The sequence below is a fragment of the Oryza sativa genome, chromosome 2 (assembly GCF_034140825.1).
Source record: "Oryza sativa Japonica Group chromosome 2, ASM3414082v1".
NCBI classification, from domain to species: domain Eukaryota; kingdom Viridiplantae; phylum Streptophyta; class Magnoliopsida; order Poales; family Poaceae; genus Oryza; species Oryza sativa.
The window spans coordinates 5,508,540-5,528,969 of NC_089036.1; the positions used below are offsets into that span (position 1 = coordinate 5,508,540).

Below are 20,430 nucleotides of genomic sequence, written 5' to 3' on the forward strand. Positions count from 1 at the left end.
ATTCCCTTTCAGTTTAGCTACGTGTACTAAAACTACGATGAAAGCAGGCACATTCGACTTGAGTCACTAAAATTCTGATAAAAATTCTGCATGACATTTTGATATTATATCTTAAGTTGAAGTTAGCTTAAGTTACTAGTCGCTTATTTGTGCTTCTCTCAAATAAGTTCAACATTTTTTCCATTAAATAATCTCTGATATTATGGTAAAAACTATAGCAACATTTTCAACACAAATCAAATATATTATCAAAATATATTCAATGTTTTATTTAATAAAACTAATTTAATGTTGTAGATGTTGTTAAATTTTTCTATAAATTTAATTAAACTTTTTTTAAGTTTGACTAATAAATAAAGTCAAAGCGAAATAAAAAATGATTTGTAATATGAAACAGATGATGTTATACTACTTTGTTCGGTCTTTGTCGTGCAACTTTGACTATTATTTCTCTGCTAGAATATAACGATAAATCTAACAAACTCTACTCATAACGTTTTTACATTTCGATATTTTGAGAGCTATTAATGATTAAAATTTCAAAAGTTTTGTCGAATGAAACCAAAATTAACATATATTTAAATAGAGAGGGAGTATAATTTATACCCTTGTGAGTTGTGATGACTCATCTTACAAAGGGAAGTAAAGAGGAGTGAGATGTCGGAGGATTTTTACACCGGTTGTGTCTGGCTGAGAGTTTTGACTACTCGATATCATGTAACAAAAAATTCCGACTGTTCCATAAGCAAGGAGGAATGCCTCTACGGTTCTGAATTCTCTAAAAACAGAAATAGAACTGCATAAACCCATACTATTCATGCAATTTTCCATTTACCATTTTTTCTTATATAAAAACTGTTATGAAAATAGATGTACATCGGAGACACGAATTTTACGTGGAAAACCCTTGCGGGAAAAAACCACGAGCGCCGACCGGCAATGATCACTATAGAGGAATTAGATACAAACGCAGGGGATACATTGGGCTGTCGCCCCCTCCCCATGCGGCTTTCAAGGGATATATATAGGAGAAATCTAGGAGTCCTATTAGATAACTAATCCGAATATACTGTGGGCCCAAAATTCGGATCACATATTTAACAATCTCCACCTTGATACGAATTTCCCTTGTAGCATAAAAATCTTCAATCTCCAAAGAACCTCGTGATGATAAAATCAATGTGCGCCAAATAGTCACGACTATAATCCATAACACCCTTGATCCAGAAGAGGTAGACTATACTTCAAACTCGCCATTGGGATATAGATCCTGAATCTGCTAGTATAAACCGATGTGAACCTAGCAGAGAAGCGAAACTGATGCACAAACTTCAAACTCGCCATGGGAATAAAATCCTAAATCTGCTGGCATTAATTTTTGGAATCCTAGCAGAAACGCGAAAAATTCTTATGCTCAAAACAAAGTACTTAGGTCTCCTTATTAACCTTCCGGTCTGTTGGGCATGATGGTAGCAAAATTCGCCATATAATTTGATCACCTTGTGATCTAGACAGGAGCGAGGCTCCCTCTCGACGACTTGAATGTGCTTCTCTTTTTTTTTCAGCATACTTCTCCTCTTAGGTAAATACCCCGCTGCAAAACTTCACTTGCCATAATGAGAATATTGCATCTCAATCCATTGCCATAACGAGAATATTGCATCTCAATCCATTGCCATAACGAGAATATTGCATCTCAATCCAGAAGCAGTAGATCAAACTTTCAACTCGCCTTGGGAATAAAATCCTGAATTTGTTGGTATAAATTTATGAAACCCTAACAGAAACGCGAAACACTCTGGGTGTATAAAACGAAGTATTTTTGATCTCTGTATATAACCTCCTGGTAAATCTGGCTTGTGAACGTAGCAATTGAAAGTGAATTTGGATTCACCTCGACAGAACCAAGCAATGCACAGAACTTGAATTCCTGGTGCGAAGGGCGTGTGCACTTAACAATTCCAACGTGAAATTTAATTCACATGAACAAGACCGAGAAGGCTGCTGAAGGCTTGGACTTTTCTCCTTCCTCGGGATGCGTGCGAAATAGATCAATGGCTTCAACCCTGCTGCTGCTTCTGATTTTCTCCTGCGTTGCTTGATGGACGTGATTCCGATCGATGTGTTGGAGCACCTGCTTAAATCGATCTGGTCGACACCGCTTCGGGTTTGCTTCACCGGTGATTCAATCTCACCGAATTGATTTCTGCGACGACGACGACGCGTTGCTGCTGCGGCCGATTCTCCGCGACGTGCGCTGCTGCTCCTTCCTCGGCGGCGGCAACGACGAGGCCAATCAGATCGATACTCCGATCCGAAAAATCACACCGGTGGCTGTGTGATTAGTAGATCGATCTCCAATGCTCTAATACCACTTGTTATGAAAATACCACTTATTATGAAAATAGATGTACAACGGAGACACGAATTTTACGTGAAACGCCGACCGGCAATGATCACTGTAGAGGAATTAGATACAAACGCAGGGGACACATTGGGCTGTCGGCCCCTCCCCATGCGGCTTAGAAGGGATATATATGGGAGAAATCTAGGAGTCCTATTAGATAACTAATCCGAATATACTGTAGGCCCAAAATTCGAATAACATATTTAAAAAAACAACTAATTTATCATCATGAAAGATTATTAAGAACGCATAGAATTCTAAAATAAAACAACATGATTATAGCACGGGTCGACTTGCCTGAATAAGCTAAAAGTCGTTAGAAAGAGACATATAATTACATTTAAAAATTTAATGAAAATAAACGAAGTGAGAGAAGTAAGTTATTGGTAATGTAACATCCCCACTTATAAATAATTATTACTTCCTCCGTCAAAAAAAATTGTGGACTTACACAAATTCTTGTGTTTATAGATAATTATTACTTTCTCCGTCAAAAAAAACCATCCTAAGTTTGAGTGTTCAGATTCAAATTCAGGATTGTTTTTTTTTTACGAACGAAGACGTCAATCATAAAAAAAAATAAAAGTGATAAAGCTATATTTAGATTTTTCGTCTAGTAGAAGAAAAATGAGACACCATCTGCATGTACTTACGGAGTTTGGAGAGGAAGAAGAGGAGACGCTATCACCCACCACCCGTCCACTCCCGGCGAGCACATGAGCCCCACGTGTCATCCACCCCCACGAGCCGTGGGGCCCGCACCCCCGAACGGCCTCTTCGCTCCGCGCACCCAACCAACGCTGCTGCTTCCAACGCCATTTCTTGGTTTTCCATCCGCCGATCCACTCGCCCGATCCCCTGCCGATCCACACGCGCGAACGCGCCTCTCTCGCCGATCCCCCTCCTTCGAGAGCTTCGTCTCCGAGGCATTTCGGAGCATTGAGCGGCACAGGCAAAGGCAATCCCCCGCTTTCTTGATTTTTTTTTCTTTTTCGTGGTTCATATCATCGGCGGTCGGCATTTTAATCTGTATGAAACTGGCGCGTGTGTTGGTGATCCTGTTTAGAATCTGTATGTAATCTGCGGTGGGAGATGTATGGCTTACTACTGACATGTTTCTTGATTTGTTTGTTTGGGGTATTTGTTAAAGAATTGCAGATTTGCAGTATGGGCTGGTTCAAAGATTCTGCATTATTCTAGTCGGTATAAAGAAATCTTGTTGTCTGATGCTGCCATGCAATTTGGCCTCTTGTTAGGGATGATAACCAGATAAGTAGTCTACATTGTTAACTAGGAGCGAATAGAAAATTTGCAGGCACATTATCATGGACAAATCTGGTTGTTGTTGTGTTGATTGATTGAATGTCATCAAGCAAAAAAAGGTGGGTGCATACTCTTAATTGTTCGCAATGATTCTTTGCGAGAATCATGGGTTTGATGATGCAACCAAACCAAAAATGTAATCGTAGTCCTAACTACTGATGGAATATTGGGAGCAATTAGGTAGGTCCGTAGGTAGATCCTTGTCACTAGGATGTACAGGTCCTATATGCTTTTTGTAGCCTCCATTGGGCTTATGCGCATCGTGCCGCCTCAAGTTTTGTCGAGTAAGGTTTCAGGTAATGCACAACCATGATTGTTTCCTTTTATGAGGCTGGTACCTATTGTTGTAGGCGGTGTGTTTCGTGCCCCCCTGCAAGTTCATGCATCCCCAAACTAGATAGTTGATCATGTTCATGCTCTCATCACAAGCGTTGTTTACATTTGCAGGGAAGTGGCTTCTATCACCCTACAAAATTGCGTTGTTTGCTGAAATGGGGGGCATAGTCGGGCGGGGTGATTCTCCAAGGCACACTTCACCAGCATCAAAGTTAGAGAGAAAGATGGTTGAAGCCATGCAGCAGAGAGCACAGAAAGGAACTTCTGTTAAATCATTCAATAGTGTTATTATGAAGTTCCCAAAAATTGACGAGAGTTTGAGAAACTGCAGAATTATCTTTCAGCAATTTGGTGAGTGCTAACCCTGTATGTGTACTAGTGCTATGATATTACTGATACTTATTTCTTGCGTGCTGTCAAAAGGTCAAAACTCGAAAGGAAAACTGGATTGAACATCGAAAGCAGAAACTGTCCTGAATATTAGCTCATATAGTGATGTTCTAATTTTGATTGAATTGTGTAGCCGTCAATAGCTAAATATAAAGATGTTGAAAGTTTGGAGTTGATTAACTTGTTCGAGTTACTTCAAGAAATTTTCCTCAACCTAATTACCATACAGTTTACATGTGATCCTGTAGCCTGGATCAACTAATTTATGTAACTGGAGATGATAGACCTCCTCAAGTTTTTGTTTCCTTAATTTCTCGATTTCTTTGCTTTTTCTATTTGTGAGGATTTTGGTTTCGACCTAACATCTTGTGAATTGTATTCACTTGGAAATCCCATCCTCGATCTGTGTGGCATTTCCTTTGTCCCCTTTTGTTTTCTTGTTCTGACAAATATCATTATGTTTCTCTCCAGATGAAGATTCCAATGGTGAAATAGATCAACAAGAACTTAAGCATTGTTTTCAAAAGTTGGATATCTCATTCACAGATGAGGAGATAAAAGACCTATTTCAGGCATGTGACATTTATGAAAACATGGGCATGAAATTTAATGAGTTCATTGTCTTCCTGTGCCTTGTTTATCTTCTGAATGATCCGCTTGTGTCAGAAGCAGTATCCTTCATGCTTCATTATAGCAAGTCTTCGAATTTTTGTTATCAATTCATTCTGCTGCTGCATTGCATGTATATAATTAGGAAATGTTTGCCGCTTTTTTATCTTCTCAAAAATATAATTCATACATATTAGTAACACTAACTTTTCCCATTTGATCACAAAAATCTTAAAAATGCAAGTAGCTCGTTGCAAAGTAAGATTAAGGAATAATACTTGGGTATATGGTACCCTTGCAGAAGGGTGATATTTGTATTCTTGCATGCGTACATTGATAATCTGCATGGGCATTTAGAAAGTAAGTCAAAGGAGGCTATTATTTAAGACATTTTTCATGTTGCAACAAATTCAAGACAAGATTTTGAAACAATTTCAACAGAGGTGCTTTCAAACAAAGTTGAAGAGAGACTCAAAGTGCTTTCCTAAAAACTTTCATCATAGCATAAACTTGTTAGACCATACAGGGGCTTTTAAATGGATATTCTCTATATAATCTGCATCGAATTTATTCCTTATCATTTCTCCGTTGTGTTTATTTCTGGATACATTTATACCCTTGACACTATGCTTTAGAGAAAAAGAATGGGACTAGGTAGTCTTGAACCAACTTTCGAGACATTGGTTGATTCATTCGTCTTCTTGGACAAAAACAAAGATGGGTATGTCAGCAAGAATGAGATGATACAAGCGATCAACGAAACCATCGGAGGAGAACGCTCTTCTGGGCGGATAGGCATGAAAAGATTTGGTAAGTTTTCTTTTTTGTGGTATCGTCACAAATCTCACATGAACACAGTACACACTGACAATGATGGTCCTAATACACTCTTTTGGTGGTCCCAGAGGAAATGGATTGGGACAAGAATGGAACGGTGACCTTCAAGGAGTTCCTCTTCGCTTTTACTCGTTGGGTGGGGATTGATGATAACGAAGATGACGACGATGAGGAGGGAGTGTAAAATGAAGATTTACTCATCCTGAATTAGGCCAAGTCAGCAGCCCTCAGGAGCACTCAAGCAGTCCTCCTATTGTGGCTTGGAGTACTCAATGATAAACCGGAGATTAGTTCATGTTGTTTATGTTCTTGTTAATATAAAGATTGGACCCAAGTTATTTCTAGTTGTGGCGAAAGTTTAGTGGTATAAAGCTGCTTTGGTCATATGGCATTTGATCCAATTGATCGTAGATAATTAACCCTGTCATTCAAAAAAAATTGTAAGCTTGGATGTTTCAGAGATAAAAAATTGTAAAGTGTGAGGAAGTGTCATTTTCTTTGAAATTAAATGTTTGTTCTTGTATATACCCCCTCTGTTTCAAATATAGGTGCTTTGATGTTGTTTGTCATTCGAACTCATCTCCCCCTTCCAGTCCTATAGAATTTCCAAGGCATATCCTTCCGAATTATGGGATTTTAAAGAATTTTAGAGAAATGAGGAACCCAATAAACAAATCAAAATAAAGCTAACACGTGGCATGCCAAAACTTTTGCGGCTAAGAAATCGTTGGCCAAATGGTAGGCAAACTTTGATAAAAAATTGTACCCATGACAAGTGGCGATATTGAGTTAAATGTTGTGACATGACAAAAATACGATCAGAAAACAAACAATAGATTAAGTTGGTCAAACTAAGTGACACCGTGGATATGGATCATCTTAAGATTTAACCAATAGGATAAAACTACCTTAATATGACCCATTACATACAAATGGATCACCTTTACTTAACAAATCTTAATAAATCCTAGCTACGTCACTGCCTACTTGACAAAGTTACGGTAAAGCATAGCTATAAACCAAACACGCACTAAGTGTTGAAACAGTTGGAGGGGTGTATAAAAATCCACATTTTATCCCCCAAATAGTAATGACAATTACTTTTTGAGGGGATTGTTGGGGAATGGGGCCTTATTAGGGATATGCTAGAAATACTTTAATACTCCTTTTTTTTAAAAAAAAAGAATTGAGTTGCTGACTCATCCCTGGATCAGGAGCGACGTAGACGAGCTACCGACCAATCCCCATGGAGCTGCTGCTGTAATCCACACGACAGAGTCAGAGATCTGGGGACTAAGTCCCAAGAACATCCCTCCCTCCCCTCCCAGCCAGGAGAAATCCAAGGTAATCCAGAATCTCCCTTGAGCATTCCTGCAAATCCTGGGTTTTTTTTTTCAATTCTTGGTTTCTTGATGTCTCTCAAGTATAGGCGATATCCTGAATTCCTTTCATCATGGTTAGGCTGTTCTTAGCGCTTTGCTGAATTGCATTTCTTCGAATTCATTTCATCGCGCTGCACCGATTGCTGTTCTTCTATGGATTTGACACTGAAAAAGGGGGACAGCGTGATTCACTCGAGTTGAGATTTCTCAGGTGTCAAAAGGCAAAACGACATTGATGCATGAGTGTTCTTGGATGCTTCTTTACATATGTAGCAGGAAACTATAGGATGAGGAAAAGGAACTCCTTGAAGTTCAGTATTTCTGTTTGGTTGATGCATATTTGCAGGACTGAAAACATTGGAAAGTGTAACTAAGCAGTAAGAAGATCTGAATATGAGTGGAAGACGTGATGATTCAGGTACTTTTACCATCAGGCACTGAGCATTCACTTTCTTTATCACTGCATTGAATTGCATAATATGCTCCTGCTGCCCTCAAAAGAGCAAATTGGAGAATCAGTCATATTGCACAGTGAAGTGAATAATGTGTGGTGATCATGCACAAATTGGTGACCAAAAACAAAATTCTGCAACTTCTTGGAGTACTTCAGATTTGGTCATTTTCAATGGGTGTGCATTTACTAGTTTGCTCTTTAGTGCTGACAGATAAGATTTTGCCGGTGGAGAAGGTCTTGCATGATGAATTCATATTTCATTTTTCTCATGCAGCTAAGATGGCAAAACTGAAGGAGCTATTGCACAGAAGTGAAAACCGTATCTGTGCTGACTGCAGCGCGCCTGACCCCAAATGGGCGTAAGTATTTTCAACCTGATTCAAACTATCTGCAGAGCATCTGATTCCCAGTGGCTGTAAGACTTTGTAGAACCTGATTGTTCAATTTGAATCAGTTGGTGGTTTAAGTGATCACTAGTAATTAGTTTGTTTTCATATCCTTGCTGTGTTTTTGTTTGTATCCTCTTCTCTTCTATTTATTTTCTCTGGCAATGGTATTTGCACAAGAAAAAAACCAGGCAGCATGTATTGAGGAAAAATGAATGATGCACACACAGCCTTAAATCTGAAGAATCCCTTCCATTTTGCCCCATACCTGTCATTATGAGCATAATCAGGCTATTGTACACTGATTTTAGTTAGGGGCTTCTCTTGACTGATAGTTCCTTGCAATTAATTGTTTTTTTCCTTACAGATCAGCTAATATAGGAGTATTCATATGCCTCAAGTGTTCCGGTGTTCACAGAAGTCTTGGCACACACATTTCAAAGGTTTCTTCAATTGCAATATAGATAGTGCTATAAATCTTTTTTCATCTTTCTTATCCAATTGAATTCAGCAAGTTTTTCTGTATTTACAGCATAGGCAAAGTTTGCACTGACAATTATGGCATATTATACATCATGTTTTGAGCATAATCACCATTCAGTATTTGTTTTGAGCAGGTTCTGTCAGTCACACTAGATCAGTGGAGTGACAATGAAATTGATAACGTGATCGAAGTCGGTGGAAATTCTCACGCCAATGCTATATATGAAACCTTCCTGCCGCAGAACCACAGCAAGCCACATCCAGATTCTACCCAGGAAGAGCGAGAAAAATTCATCAGGTATTTTATTCCTCTGTTAGTTCGCAGCACTTTCAAGTGCAGGGTATGCCATTCTCTCATCTGAATTCCCAGATACAGGTCAATACTTTGGAGCTTCCCTTTTGTTCTGCAAATTGAACTGAAGAAATAGCTTAAAAAAATGTTCTCCTATGGTGTTTCAGTTATATCAAATGACACATACAGTTAATTACAATTCTTCAGGTCAAAATATGAGTTACAAGAGTTTCTTGAGCCAAGCCTACGGATTGTTTCTCATCAGTCTAGCGACTCCGGGAAACATGCAGGCAGTGCCTCCCATTCTGTCAGTTCCAAGAGCGAAGTAGGCAGCACTGTCCTAAAACTGCAAATTGCATTTTGTTCTACCTTACTTAGCATGTTCTGCGACTCTTAGATTCAAATTTAGTAATCCCCGATTTGATTTGCAGGTAGGCATGATTGAGTTCATCGGAATATTGAATGTCAAGGTGAAAGGAGGCACCAACCTAGCCATCAGAGACATGTCAAGCAGTGATCCTTATGTAGTCCTGACCCTTGGGCAACAGGTAGTATTATGAAATCCTAATTTTCTGATGGTTTCTGGGCAACTAATTCAAGATCGAATTCATCGTTTTGTACCACATTGTCTCTCATTCAGAACATGCAGAAATTCTTGTTCTAAATTTCACCATATCTTCGCTGTGTGCAGAAAGCGCAAACCTCGGTGATCAAAGCCAACCTGAACCCTGTCTGGAACGAAGAACTCAAGCTCTCTGTTCCTCAGCAATACGGCCCTCTCAAACTGGTAAATCCCCTCACAGAATCACAACCAAACCTTCGAAAATCTTCTAATCTGTTTCTTCCATCTGATAGTCAAAATAGCTAATTGTTCACCACTGAAATTTTCCGGTGTGTTCTTCCATCTGACAATTAATTTTCTGGTTTGTTCATACATCTGATAATTAGTTTTTCTGATTAGTGTTCATCCATCTGATAATTGTGACAATTAGTTTCTCTGATCCGAGTGTTCATCCATCTGATAATTGTGATCTTTGCTTTTCTTGGATGCAGCAAGTGTTCGACCACGACATGCTGTCCAAGGACGACCTGATGGGGGAGGCCGAGATCGACCTGCAGCCGATGATCAACGCGGCGGCGGCGTTCGGCGACCCGGGGCTGCTCGGCGACCGGCAGATCGGCCGGTGGCTCAAGTCCGGCGACAACGCGCTCGTCAGGGACAGCGCCGTCGTGGTCGCCGGCGGCGAGGTGAGGCAGGAGCTGGCCCTCAAGCTGCAGTTCACCGAGTCCGGCGAGGTGGAGCTGGAGATGCAGTGGTTTCCACTCAACATGTAGAACAAATCACGCTGTCACTTCGGATTTCAAGCTGGAGAATTTTAGAAAAAGAAAAGATGGGTTTTGATAATGAAGTTCATTGCATGAACTGTTTCAGCAAGTTTTTGCGTTGTTTACATGGCAAATTTTGCTGCGTTCAGAAATTTTAAATTTTTGGTTTGGCACGAGCCATTGCCCTGTTAACTTGGTTCATTTGTGATTCCAATAAAAAGGATTCTTTTGTGCTCTGGGTTAAATTCTTTTAGCTTGGCACTCGAAGTTTGCTCTTCGGAGTTTAAATGTTGTCAAACTTAGATCGAAACATTTTCCGTGTCTAATGCCAGCGAAAAACTATAAAACATTAGAGAACTTTGCTGAAATTTGCGAAATAAAACGGAGAAAATCGATGCAAAAATAGGGTAAGGCTTCAGTGTGTGTAACAACATTAAGCGATCAGCGACGACATAATCGCCTCACAGAAATCCGCTAAGATCCTTTCGGACCTGAATCATCATAAGCCATTCGATGGGAGTATCAAATCAATACAACGATCCGACACGTCCCGTTTCATTGTGTATTTTTAGCAATTTTACATTGGATCACTGTGCTCCCAAAAATTACTGTGCCCAGATTTACCATGTTCCATGCTTCAAAATCAAGGATTCAGAACGCTTCCAGTTTACAGAGCCGTTTCACGGAGCAAACGTTTTCGTAATGAATTTGTATTCGTTTTCGTAATGAAATTATATTTCGAGAATAATACAAATGCTCTATTCAGAAAAAAAGAAACTGGGAAGAATTGAACTGTACATACAACTGCAATGCTCAGTGGAAAGAGAAGTCGTTTTTTGGATTGAAAGCTCACGGCGACTGACGCCGCCACTGCTAAAACCCATTAAAATCATCATTGCATTGCGTTTCTCAAATCGAATACCTTCATCCATGTTTCTTTTAGCAAAAGTTTCAACCAAAATATAGCGGAGGCTTTGAGAGGCAGAATAAAAGAACAGAAAACAAAAAAAGAGAGAAGAAATAGATGCAAAAAAATATATTAAGGAGAGAGAAGGCTTCAGTGTGTGTAACAACATTAAGCGATCAACGACGACAGAATCGCCTCACAGAAATCCGCTAAGATCCTTTCGGACCTGAATCATCACAAGCCCCCTCTGATGGATTTATCAAATCGATAGCACCAAACACCACGAAAAACAAATCGAGATCGCGAATCTGCACGAGGAGAACCAAATCGAGATCGACAAAACGAACTGGAAAAGGAGATGGACCAATCCAAATCGAGATCGACAAAACGAACTGGAAAAGAGATGGAGGTTCGAATCAAAATCAAAATCAAAATCGCCGCATCGAAGCAGATCTGAAGGGGAGAGGAGGGGCGAGATGACGGCGGCTGGCGGCTAGGGCTTGGCTTTTCCTGTTCAGGGCGATGGCTTTATAGAGAGGCGGAGCTCGAATTAGGTCACCGCAAATCTGGGAGAAATTACGCTTTTGCCCTCGGGCGAACTCAAAAACGCCAGACGAATACCGAGACCGTCCGATCGCCCGATTAGTATTTGACGGTCCAGATAGAGGGCAGTTAAAAATCGAAACAAATGAGGAGGCTTTTTCACGAATCCTGAGCACACTACTTTTTCTTTCTTCGGTTGCACAGGATATACATACGTGCATATACATCACTACACACACAACATTATTTTCGTATGAATATGATCTCTAACCCACGCTCAAAGAGACGAAAATTAGCGGTGTCTCGATAAATTTCAATTGCAAACCCATTTACATGTGCGTGTAATATTTATAAGCACCATGATTTGATCCATGTTATGTGGTCCAACACTGCTGCACACGGTGCTTAATCGGAGTACTTTGTTTCTATCTTTTTTTCGATTATACAGAAGACACATACACACGCATGCCACACTCACATGTGAATACTTCGCTTGGTTGATACACACGCTCAAAAAAGACGTAGAACGGTGGCCACTCTTTAGATTCATTAGGTTTTATTAGAATGATATGTGTAATAGGACGCTCAAGAAGATGTAGACTAGTGGCCACTCTCTAGTTTTATTGAGATGATATGTGTAATAGGATTTGACCCATGACTAGGTTTAAAAAACTATGGAAATCAATAGTGAAATTTGGACTTCTCGGACTGGGCAAAAGACACAAACACTCGGTTTTTAGGTCAAGTTAAAAAAAACAGAATTTTAAAATTTTTATGACATATATATTTCCGGATTTTATTTTTTTTATCAATTTATCAAGTTGTTTTTTATTTTAAATAAAGATGAATTATTGTGCTATATGCAGAAAAAACACTGCTACTTCAAGCTCTCCTGACTTCTACACTTTGAGTCTTCAAGGGTACACACATAGAAAAGACAATAGGAATTTACTGTGTTATAAGCAGAGGCTGTGTTAGCCAAATTCTTTGTTTCATTGTCTGACCTGAAAATTGAGCTGAGCTCCTGAAGTATAGGTGGCCATATGGCCCGAGGCCCACGGCCCGGCCCGAAGCCCGCAATTTTGGCACGACCCAAGCACGGTACGGCCCAACCCGACAGCCGGGTCGTGCCTGGGCTGCACCCTCGGCACGGTGGGCCGGCCCAATGCACGGCCCGATCAAATAAAAATATAGGGATGCAAAATAGACTTAAATAATCGTATAAGGCAAGGCCCAAGACAGGAGGTATACAAAATAGACTTATTTTCCAGCCATTTAACCCAGCCCGCAGAGTTGAGGGACCAAAATTAGACTTTTTCTGTGAGGAAGCACGATGGGTCATCGTGCCTTCGGGCCGGGCCATGCCTGGGCCGTGTATGCCGCCCGTGGGCTGGCACAACACGGCCCGGTGTGTCGGTCGGGCCATGCCAGCCCAACAAGCCTCGGCCCAAGCACGGGCGGGCTTGGGCCGTGCCGTACCGGGCGGCCCAGATGGCCATCTATATCCTGAAGTCTCCCCCTTAGCACAGTTTCAAACGATAATCAAACAACTAGGTGTACAAGAAATCACACATTATATATTCCATATGGTAAGCAAATTTTGCTTACCAATTTGGCCGTTACAACTAGTGTTCTCCTTTCCAAAAAATAACTATAGACAAAAAAGAATTAAGGCATCGGGACCTGTATATATCATCTGCACACCAAGGAATAAACCAAACCAAAGACCAAACTTTCAGCAACTGTATAATACGCTGCATTGCCAGAAGAGATAATCTAAGAGAGTTCGCAGCTCCTCCCCACACATCAACAGAGGATAGATCGGGCATCGACCACCGACTGCGGTGGATCGAGGTCCCTGTCCTGCAGGGAGTTGCCTAGATGCTTTTGCATTTCTGATGCAAAGACATCGTCCAGGATCTGCACATAACACTCAAGGTCAGGATTATCATTACAAAGGTAAAGACGTTTTGCCTGTTTGGGGGAGCTTGTCCCAGCTGCAGCTTTTCCCAAAAGCTGCTTCTGATAGAAGCTGCCCCAAACAGTCCACAGCTTCTGAGAATCTGTAGTTCTGAAAAATGAACTAAGAAGCCAGAAGCTGGAGAAGCTAGGTTTCAAAGCTTTTCCAGATTCTCGGAAGCTGGCTACCAAACAGCTGCTTCTCAGAATCTAAAGCTCCCCCAAACAGGCCCTTTGGTGTTTTTCAGAATTTTAAGATTCTTTGTTAACTTGTCTTAATAATTGAACAAATACAGAGCCTATATATGCACAGTTCACATATTATTTGATAGTGGATAAAATATTGGTGTTAAGTATGGGCTTACCCCTAATGCATAATCAGATCCTCTGTACCAAATCCTGTTCTCTTTTCTGCTCTCAAGAAACCTCAACACAATCTGTCCAAACCCCAAGTTAGTATGTAAGCACAATTTGCACCAGAATAAAATGTTAGGGTTGGTCTCGTTTTGTCATATTTACCTGACCCAACCTGTCCCAGAATCCTCGGCAAATAGCAACAAATATTCTGCTGGAAAAGACTTCATGTAGATTGTAAATGGAATCAGAGAGATGAACACGGAGAGCCTGCATCCTCTCACGTATATCGCTTTCTCCTTCGCTTTCTCTCGTTTCTTCAAGAATCCGTTTTAGCCTAGTGGTCCGGTTAGCTTGTGCCTGAAATCAATAACCAAAACTTATGGCACCTCTGTATGTAAACTACCTTAGTTAACATTGGACCAAAATGCTGCATTGGTAAAAGGTCTGTAAAACTTCATTCTTACATTACTGACAAGCTTCTCCACAATTGCTTGCAGGTATTTCTTGTACTTCTTCCTCAGCATTACTGTGATGGAGTTCATTTGCTCTCCGAAAACAGCATTCCCATTTGTTATTGTTAGATATGCTGCCCATGATTTGAGACTATCTTCAACTCGGCAGTGTAACACGTCTAACATTCTTTTAACTGTGTTCATGAATGTTCCTAACTGTGATGAGGGAAAACCAAGTGGTTACTAACAAACTAAACACCACAGCCTACAGAACACTTGACAATGCAAACAAACCTGATTCGGTACAACATAAGGGCTTATAGATTGCCTTCTTGTCAATCTTTGAACCTGCTTCTCAAGAATTTTCGGTATGCCGTCTCTCAGAGGTAGTAGAGTTTCCATGTATTGCTTCTCCAGTGCCTTCATAATTTCTCTCTCCACATCAGCAATAGCCTGAATCAGAAAATGAATATCAATCGAGTCCAACACATGACAAGCATGGGGAGTTGATCATTCAAGGACTATGAAGTGTGTACTTACACTCTCTAAACTCATCAGATAATGTGGCCATCTGTTGATAACTACTCCATATTCATTTATGCTTTCTTTTATTTGTTCATACATTTGCTCGACAAATGTCGAGGTTGTTGAGACTGCAGGGCATGATAACTGCAAAGGTAGGTGAGGAATATAAGCAAGGAAGTGCGAGTGCTAAGGTCTGCTTAATCATCAATGTGTTTATGGTTACCTTATCAGCTCTGCAATTGTCAAGTAACTGCAATCGGGTATCTTCAATCCACACCATGATGTAGCCATGAAATAAATCCCTTGAAACCACACCCCCATGCACAGGTCTAAAATTTTATAGTCAAAACAAATGAAGCAGTAACACATTAGTGTTCAATGTATCAGCTCAAAAGAATGTGACAGTTTGGGAGCACAATCAACCGGAAAAAAACAGCAGTAGATCAACTATTCAACTGTATCTTACCTCACTTGCCAAGAGTCAAGATCTCTCTCAAAATCTGCAGTAGCAATGAGCAGTTCAGCAACATGCTCTAGTGGTCTTGATGGGGGACTTGCAGAAAGAAAACCCTTCAATCGTTTGCAGAGCTCGGTACTGTACAGGGATGCTGCTATATTTGGCAGATCTATTGAACTAAAGGAAAACAAAAAAAAATCTGTGAGATACGCTACCATTGTACAAAAGAAATTAATTTCCTCCACTAGAGTGTATAGATGTGTTACCTTGGAAGTATATTCTGATTGTGAATCTTAATATCTGCTTGAATTTCACGACTTATGTTAATACATATAGTCTTCATTTTGAGATATGCAGCAGAAATAGCCATAGGGTCCGTAAGAAGGCTGTCATTGTTGCTTGACATGAATTCGTCTGTCTCAATCATATGCCTCCTGCACCTTTTTGCCGCAGCAGTCTGTAAAAGGGAAGTTTATGCTATTCAATTCTGTGTACACAAAGAGTAAGCAAAAGCACAGCCTGTTGTCCATTTCTGCTAGTTGGAATACCAATTATTTTGCAAAACCGATTTTGAAAGGTGTTTGCAAAAATTCCCGATTAGCGATTAATGTCTGTGCTTGAACAGGAGATCATATAATAATAAGATAAAAGTGTGAACTCTGCAACTGGACCAAAAAAACTATTTATTGACAAAGATTAATTAGCTTATGTTCAAAACAAAAATATGGTAACATTAGTGAATTGCACATTGTCATCATTGCCTGGTACAATTTTTGAATAATCAACCTAAATCAAGTTTGAGTTCTTCACTTTCCTCAGTAAAAATCCAGTGCAGTTTCACAGTAAGAATTTTCAGGCAGATTAAAAACGAAAGTTTTGAATTTTGATCTATCACTTTTAGAATATAAATGCAGCTATCTCTGATACATAATTAAAGTTAAACTAGATGGCTGCTAAGTTCATTGCTCTGAGAAAAAAAGAATATAGCATCCAAAAGGAAAATGCACAAAGTATCTGCATCTACAATCTCACCTGTAAATAGTTCCGGAGTATGTTTTGTGCTTCATTGGAGAGTATGTCATGCAGTACACTGAATATCTGAACTGCAGGTGCTAAAGCTGGGGCAGCACAATCTGATATGGGACCAAATAGGTCAGACAAACCAGTAGGAGAATTCTCATCCAAGGACTTGTAATTTTCAAACACAACTGCAAGGAGACTCTTGATCCGATCTTCGCAATCTAATAGTATGCTTCTCTGCAACAAATAAAAAATAAGTTTCCATAATTATTTTATTCTTTACATTTTATTGGAATCAAGAATTATCAAAATGTGTTTATTTGCTGGCATGCTACAGAACATAATTATATATTTCAATTGCTATATCTGAATTCTTGTTAAATGGAAGTATATATGAAGTAAATTTAGCTAACATATTACCTCTTGTCTCGTCAAAGTCCTATCATCACGTGCTTTCATTACAGGGAGAAGCAGTTCATATGCAAGTTCCAAGCAATCTTTTGTTGGTGTTGCAACATTCAAAATGTAAGACAAGTATCTGTAGAAAGTAAGATGCAACGTTAGCATGTTTTGGTATATTCAGTAACCAATGAGTGACTGTATGCAACCTAAAACAACATATCACCTCAATTTTCTATATGCGTCTGATACCCCATAGTAATCTGAAAACTCGTCCAATAGCCATTTCCATGAACCACTGACATGCAACATTTTGCTATTGAAATTCTGAGCTCTCATTGCTGCTTCCAGAACCATGTCATATACAATAGTATCCACAGCTGGACCGCCTTGCAGCATCTATAATGACACCATGCAAAAGTTTAGAACATATGTTGGAATTTTTGGTCCAAAAATATACGAGCATGAAAATAATAGACCAACCTTCGCAGCTCCTTGATTGTCAGAAGAGACAGAGAAGTTTATACAAAGCTGAATTTTTCCCACGCATTCTTGATCATCAAGATATAAAGGCCACCACTTAATGATTTCCTCCTGCTGTTTTTTTTCCCCACAAACGTGCCAAGTTGAGAAATGGGTTCATGAAACAATTGCTCCAAATGAAGGTGAGCAACGAGCAGGACATACATGAGTATCAGTGATCGATGAAACTTGAATTTTTGCGCGGCCTATGACAACCCTATTATTGTCTTGTACTTCGACAAGAATAGAATCCCCCTGGCTCTCTAGATAACTGGAACATATGTATTAAGATGATTAAATAATGTTCTGAGTAAGTTGCGTACTTAATAGATTGGAGTAGCAAGTGTACAAAAGAATCATAACTAGGCTAGGACTTACAAGAGTTGAGATTCACCAGTGCCTGGTTTCAAATATTGTGGAGAAATGGAATCTCTCTGGTTATCCTTGCAGGAGCTTTGCAATTCTAGCGTGCATGTGAACATTTCTGCAAGTAAGATATTGTGTTACTGATTGTGGCAACAAGATCTAGCAGAAGGTGCAGAACAAAAGAAAACTGTTAACCTTCTGGCAAAGATGTTGATGATGTGGATGTCAACATGGTAACCTGACTCTTCAGGATTTTAGAAATCTGTCTGACATACTCGCTACCAGCTTGCATGTACAGATTTCTAAAGGATGATGTTGCCCGAAGCTTTGGTCTTTGAGGTACAACACGTATTTTTTTTACTGTATGGAATGAAACATTAAGAATGTGAGTGCAAAAAGCGGTTTAAAATTTGGAACCACGCCTAACTAATCATAAATTCACAGTTTTGCTAAGAAATTTAAAAAAATGCATAATGTACATGAAAGATGGCCCATACTGAAGTTCTTGATGAACGATTGTGCGTACCTTCAATCTCAATCTGTTTAACAAGTTTTCTTCCCTTCATATTGCAACTCCCGTCCTTATCATAGATACTTTTTCCGTCATCTTGACTCTTGTGCTTGGGATGAAGCAAAAAACTCTGTATCCTATTCATCAAAAGGAGGAAAATAAGCTGAGCAAAACAAGGAAAGCAAATTGGATGCTAGTTTACTGGGAACATAATGTCATGAATGATATTTTGCATACCCAAAGGCGCTTCTCAGTACCATACACTCATCACGAAGGAATTCTGGAGCCTCCATGCAGTTTCTTGCCCATGCATTCAGACAGATCCGAAAGCACGCATCATATGCAACAAAAGATTGCCATGCACTTTGGACACTGATAATTTGGAAAAAAAAAAAGACCAGTAAGAACAGTGAGCAGATGAACAACATCTTCAGGGGGTAAGTTCACAGGTAAATCAAAACGCACTTAGCCGTGAAACTCGGCATCTGAGCTAACAAATTGCTCTCGACGTACGGCACATGAACACCATCTTCTTGAACATTTGATCTGGATTGTTTTTTAACAGAAAAAGAACGATGTGAGCAAGAACAATTTCATAGCGTAAAAGCTAAAATACTCCAATTTTCAACCACCAACTGACAACTGTACCTCGTAGGAAGCTCAGGCTCATGAACATCCTGGGCCAGTATATCTGCCACTGATGATACCCCAGCCCTTTCAAGGCCTCCTTTCGTTTCAGCTGCTTCCACATGATCAGATAAATCATCTCAAATCTCAACCACTTCTTCAAGGTCAAGGAAATGATCCAGAATACAATTCCACTATAAAGTAAACACTCACCAACAGTGTCAAAAATGGCCTCAACCCCATCTCCTGCAATTGGAGGGGCACTTGGTGTCCCAATGGCTTGAAATTTTTGCTCACCAAAATAATGTTCCTGAATAAGAAACCATAAATTTGCCTTTTATCTTCACAAACACAAGTGCACAAACTATGCTAACTTCGAATTTCCCCAAGCACATATAAGCTTCCAGAAATCGATCACAGTTAAATTATCATCAATGATCACAGTGAGAGAGTAAAACCCTTACATGCGAGGTGGAATCCACGGTATTGTTGCCGCTGGAGCATTTCCCGGCGAAGGCGCTCGCGGCCCGCACCTCCACCCGCAGGTTCTCCTTGGACTGCCCGCGAACCAACCCGCCGCCCCCGCCCCTCCGGCTGAGCTGCGAGGTGACCTCGTCGTCGAACGCTACCCCGCCGCGGTCCATGGCCCTCCGGAGCAGGCTGGAGTCGCCGCTGGAGCACGCCCCGTCCTCCTCCTCCTCCTCGAGCGTGTCGGAGAAGTTGCCGTAGTAGCAGTCATCGGGCACCCCCCACGACGCCACGCTCTCCTCCCCTTCCTCCCCATCCTCCTCCTCGGAGTCCGCCGCCGCGAGAAGCACGGAGTGGTGGTGCCGCCCAAGCAGCCCGGAGTGCCGCGCCGTGGTCCGCACCGGGGGGAGGCTCTTGGGGGAGAACAGCCCATTCCCCACACCTCCGCCGACGCCGACGCCGACGCCGGAGCAGCCCCTCCCGTACAGCGCGGGGCTCCTCGGCGCCGCGATCTGCCCCGCGGGCAGCCGCTCCGCCAGCGGCGACCTCGGCGGCGGCGGCGCAGGAGAGCCCGTGCCCTGCTTGATCCAGCTGATCGCCGACTCGTCGAGCCCCTCCGTGAACATCATCCTCGCGCCGCCTCCGGTTGCGTGGTCGCCGGATTGGGGGATTGGCGAATTGGTGGTCTCGGATTCGGGGATGGATTGGATTTGGGAGTGGATTCGATTTGGGGATGAATTGGAGAGGGGAGGAGAGGGAGAAGGGGGTAGTAGTAGTAGTGGGGGGAGGGAGGAGAGGTGGTCGGCGAGGGTAGTGGGCGAGGTGGGGGGTTGTAACGGCTAGTTTCTCGGCGCGTGGTTGAATGGATCTTGCTGAGCTGGATGGGCTGAGCTGGGTTGTGGGGCCCATTTGTCAGGCAGAATGGGCTTTTGGGGCTTTGGGCCGCCAGTTACAAACGGGACTAGTGTTGGGATTTCCCTTTTATTGTTGCATGAAAACTGAGGTCCTATTCTTTTTAGCTACTTCATTGGATTATTAAGTGATTATTTGGTCCATGTATATTAATAAAAATAATCTAGGAAGGCTTTCATC

General features: G+C 41.1%; 3 protein-coding genes and 3 non-coding genes across 10 annotated transcripts; 2 read left to right on the forward strand and 4 right to left on the reverse strand.

Moving 5' to 3' along the window:
• The first annotated feature begins 3,212 nt into the window (after nt 1-3,212).
• Nucleotides 3,213-6,427, forward strand: LOC4328628 (probable calcium-binding protein CML21). Of its 2 annotated transcripts, none has more exons than XM_015768248.3 (5): nt 3,213-4,026; nt 4,178-4,417; nt 4,928-5,127; nt 5,701-5,875; nt 5,971-6,427. In XM_015768248.3, the coding sequence occupies exons 1-5, from the start codon at nt 3,942-3,944 to the stop codon at nt 6,084-6,086; spliced, it is 816 nt and encodes a 271-aa protein (XP_015623734.1). In that variant the 5' UTR covers nt 3,213-3,941; the 3' UTR covers nt 6,087-6,427. The 2 variants fall into 2 exon arrangements, with proteins under 2 accessions (XP_015623734.1, XP_015623735.1); XM_015768249.3 differs by having other exon boundaries at nt 3,213-3,365.
• Nucleotides 6,428-7,090: 663 nt separating this feature from the next.
• On the forward strand, nt 7,091-10,461 carry LOC4328629 (ADP-ribosylation factor GTPase-activating protein AGD12). Of its 3 annotated transcripts, XM_015767492.3 has the most exons (10): nt 7,091-7,246; nt 7,364-7,495; nt 7,631-7,702; nt 8,013-8,097; nt 8,492-8,567; nt 8,742-8,905; nt 9,107-9,224; nt 9,331-9,447; nt 9,591-9,686; nt 9,953-10,461. In XM_015767492.3, the coding sequence occupies exons 3-10, from the start codon at nt 7,678-7,680 to the stop codon at nt 10,232-10,234; spliced, it is 963 nt and encodes a 320-aa protein (XP_015622978.1). In that variant the 5' UTR covers nt 7,091-7,246; nt 7,364-7,495; nt 7,631-7,677; the 3' UTR covers nt 10,235-10,461. The 3 variants fall into 3 exon arrangements, with proteins under 3 accessions (XP_015622978.1, XP_015622976.1, XP_015622977.1); XM_015767490.3 differs by lacking the exon at nt 7,364-7,495 and having other exon boundaries at nt 7,496-7,702; XM_015767491.3 differs by lacking the exon at nt 7,364-7,495.
• A 174-nt stretch (nt 10,462-10,635) lies between these two features.
• On the reverse strand, nt 10,636-10,734 carry LOC112938032 (small nucleolar RNA R11/Z151). Its single transcript, XR_003241081.1, has one exon. It is a non-coding gene; the product is annotated as a small nucleolar RNA R11/Z151 (small nucleolar RNA).
• A 299-nt stretch (nt 10,735-11,033) lies between these two features.
• LOC112938033 (small nucleolar RNA Z152/R70/R12) lies at nt 11,034-11,127 on the reverse strand. Its single transcript, XR_003241082.1, has one exon. It is a non-coding gene; the product is annotated as a small nucleolar RNA Z152/R70/R12 (small nucleolar RNA).
• A 150-nt stretch (nt 11,128-11,277) lies between these two features.
• Nucleotides 11,278-11,376, reverse strand: LOC112938031 (small nucleolar RNA R11/Z151). The gene has a single exon (XR_003241080.1). It is a non-coding gene; the product is annotated as a small nucleolar RNA R11/Z151 (small nucleolar RNA).
• Nucleotides 11,377-13,232: 1,856 nt separating this feature from the next.
• Nucleotides 13,233-20,078, reverse strand: LOC4328630 (uncharacterized). Of its 2 annotated transcripts, none has more exons than XM_015768307.3 (22): nt 19,335-20,078; nt 19,084-19,180; nt 18,892-18,982; nt 18,709-18,789; nt 18,481-18,615; nt 18,259-18,380; nt 17,928-18,092; nt 17,745-17,850; nt 17,532-17,637; nt 17,328-17,441; nt 17,071-17,243; nt 16,866-16,983; nt 16,458-16,682; nt 15,692-15,882; nt 15,435-15,602; nt 15,192-15,297; nt 14,984-15,112; nt 14,738-14,896; nt 14,456-14,659; nt 14,154-14,348; nt 14,000-14,071; nt 13,233-13,595 (listed from the first exon to the last, which is right to left on the reverse strand). In XM_015768307.3, exons 1-22 carry the CDS (start codon nt 19,965-19,967, stop codon nt 13,482-13,484), a joined length of 3,504 nt encoding a protein of 1,167 aa, XP_015623793.1. In that variant the 5' UTR covers nt 19,968-20,078; the 3' UTR covers nt 13,233-13,481. The 2 variants fall into 2 exon arrangements, with proteins under 2 accessions (XP_015623793.1, XP_025879182.1); XM_026023397.2 differs by having other exon boundaries at nt 18,892-18,985.
• Nucleotides 20,079-20,430: the final 352 nt, after the last annotated feature.

Excerpts from the sequence above, each read along its gene's own strand:
- LOC4328628 (XM_015768248.3), top strand. The coding sequence starts at position 3,942 with ATGTACAGGTCCTATATGCTTTTTGTAGCCTCCATTGGGCTTATGCGC. Across the intron at positions 4,418-4,927 it reads AATTATCTTTCAGCAATTTG|ATGAAGATTCCAATGGTGAA; the intron begins GTGAGTGCTAAC and ends GTTTCTCTCCAG. Across the intron at positions 5,128-5,700 it reads ATCCGCTTGTGTCAGAAGCA|AGAAAAAGAATGGGACTAGG; the intron begins GTATCCTTCATG and ends ACTATGCTTTAG.
- LOC4328629 (XM_015767492.3), top strand. The coding sequence starts at position 7,678 with ATGAGTGGAAGACGTGATGATTCAG. Across the intron at positions 8,568-8,741 it reads TTGGCACACACATTTCAAAG|GTTCTGTCAGTCACACTAGA; the intron begins GTTTCTTCAATT and ends TGTTTTGAGCAG. Across the intron at positions 9,448-9,590 it reads TCCTGACCCTTGGGCAACAG|AAAGCGCAAACCTCGGTGAT; the intron begins GTAGTATTATGA and ends CGCTGTGTGCAG.
- LOC4328630 (XM_026023397.2), bottom strand. The coding sequence starts at position 19,967 with ATGATGTTCACGGAGGGGCTCGACGAGTCGGCGATCAGCTGGATCAAG. Across the intron at positions 18,381-18,480 it reads GTACTGAGAAGCGCCTTTGG|GATACAGAGTTTTTTGCTTC; the intron begins GTATGCAAAATA and ends TTTGATGAATAG. Across the intron at positions 17,851-17,927 it reads ATCAACATCTTTGCCAGAAG|AAATGTTCACATGCACGCTA; the intron begins GTTAACAGTTTT and ends TCTTACTTGCAG.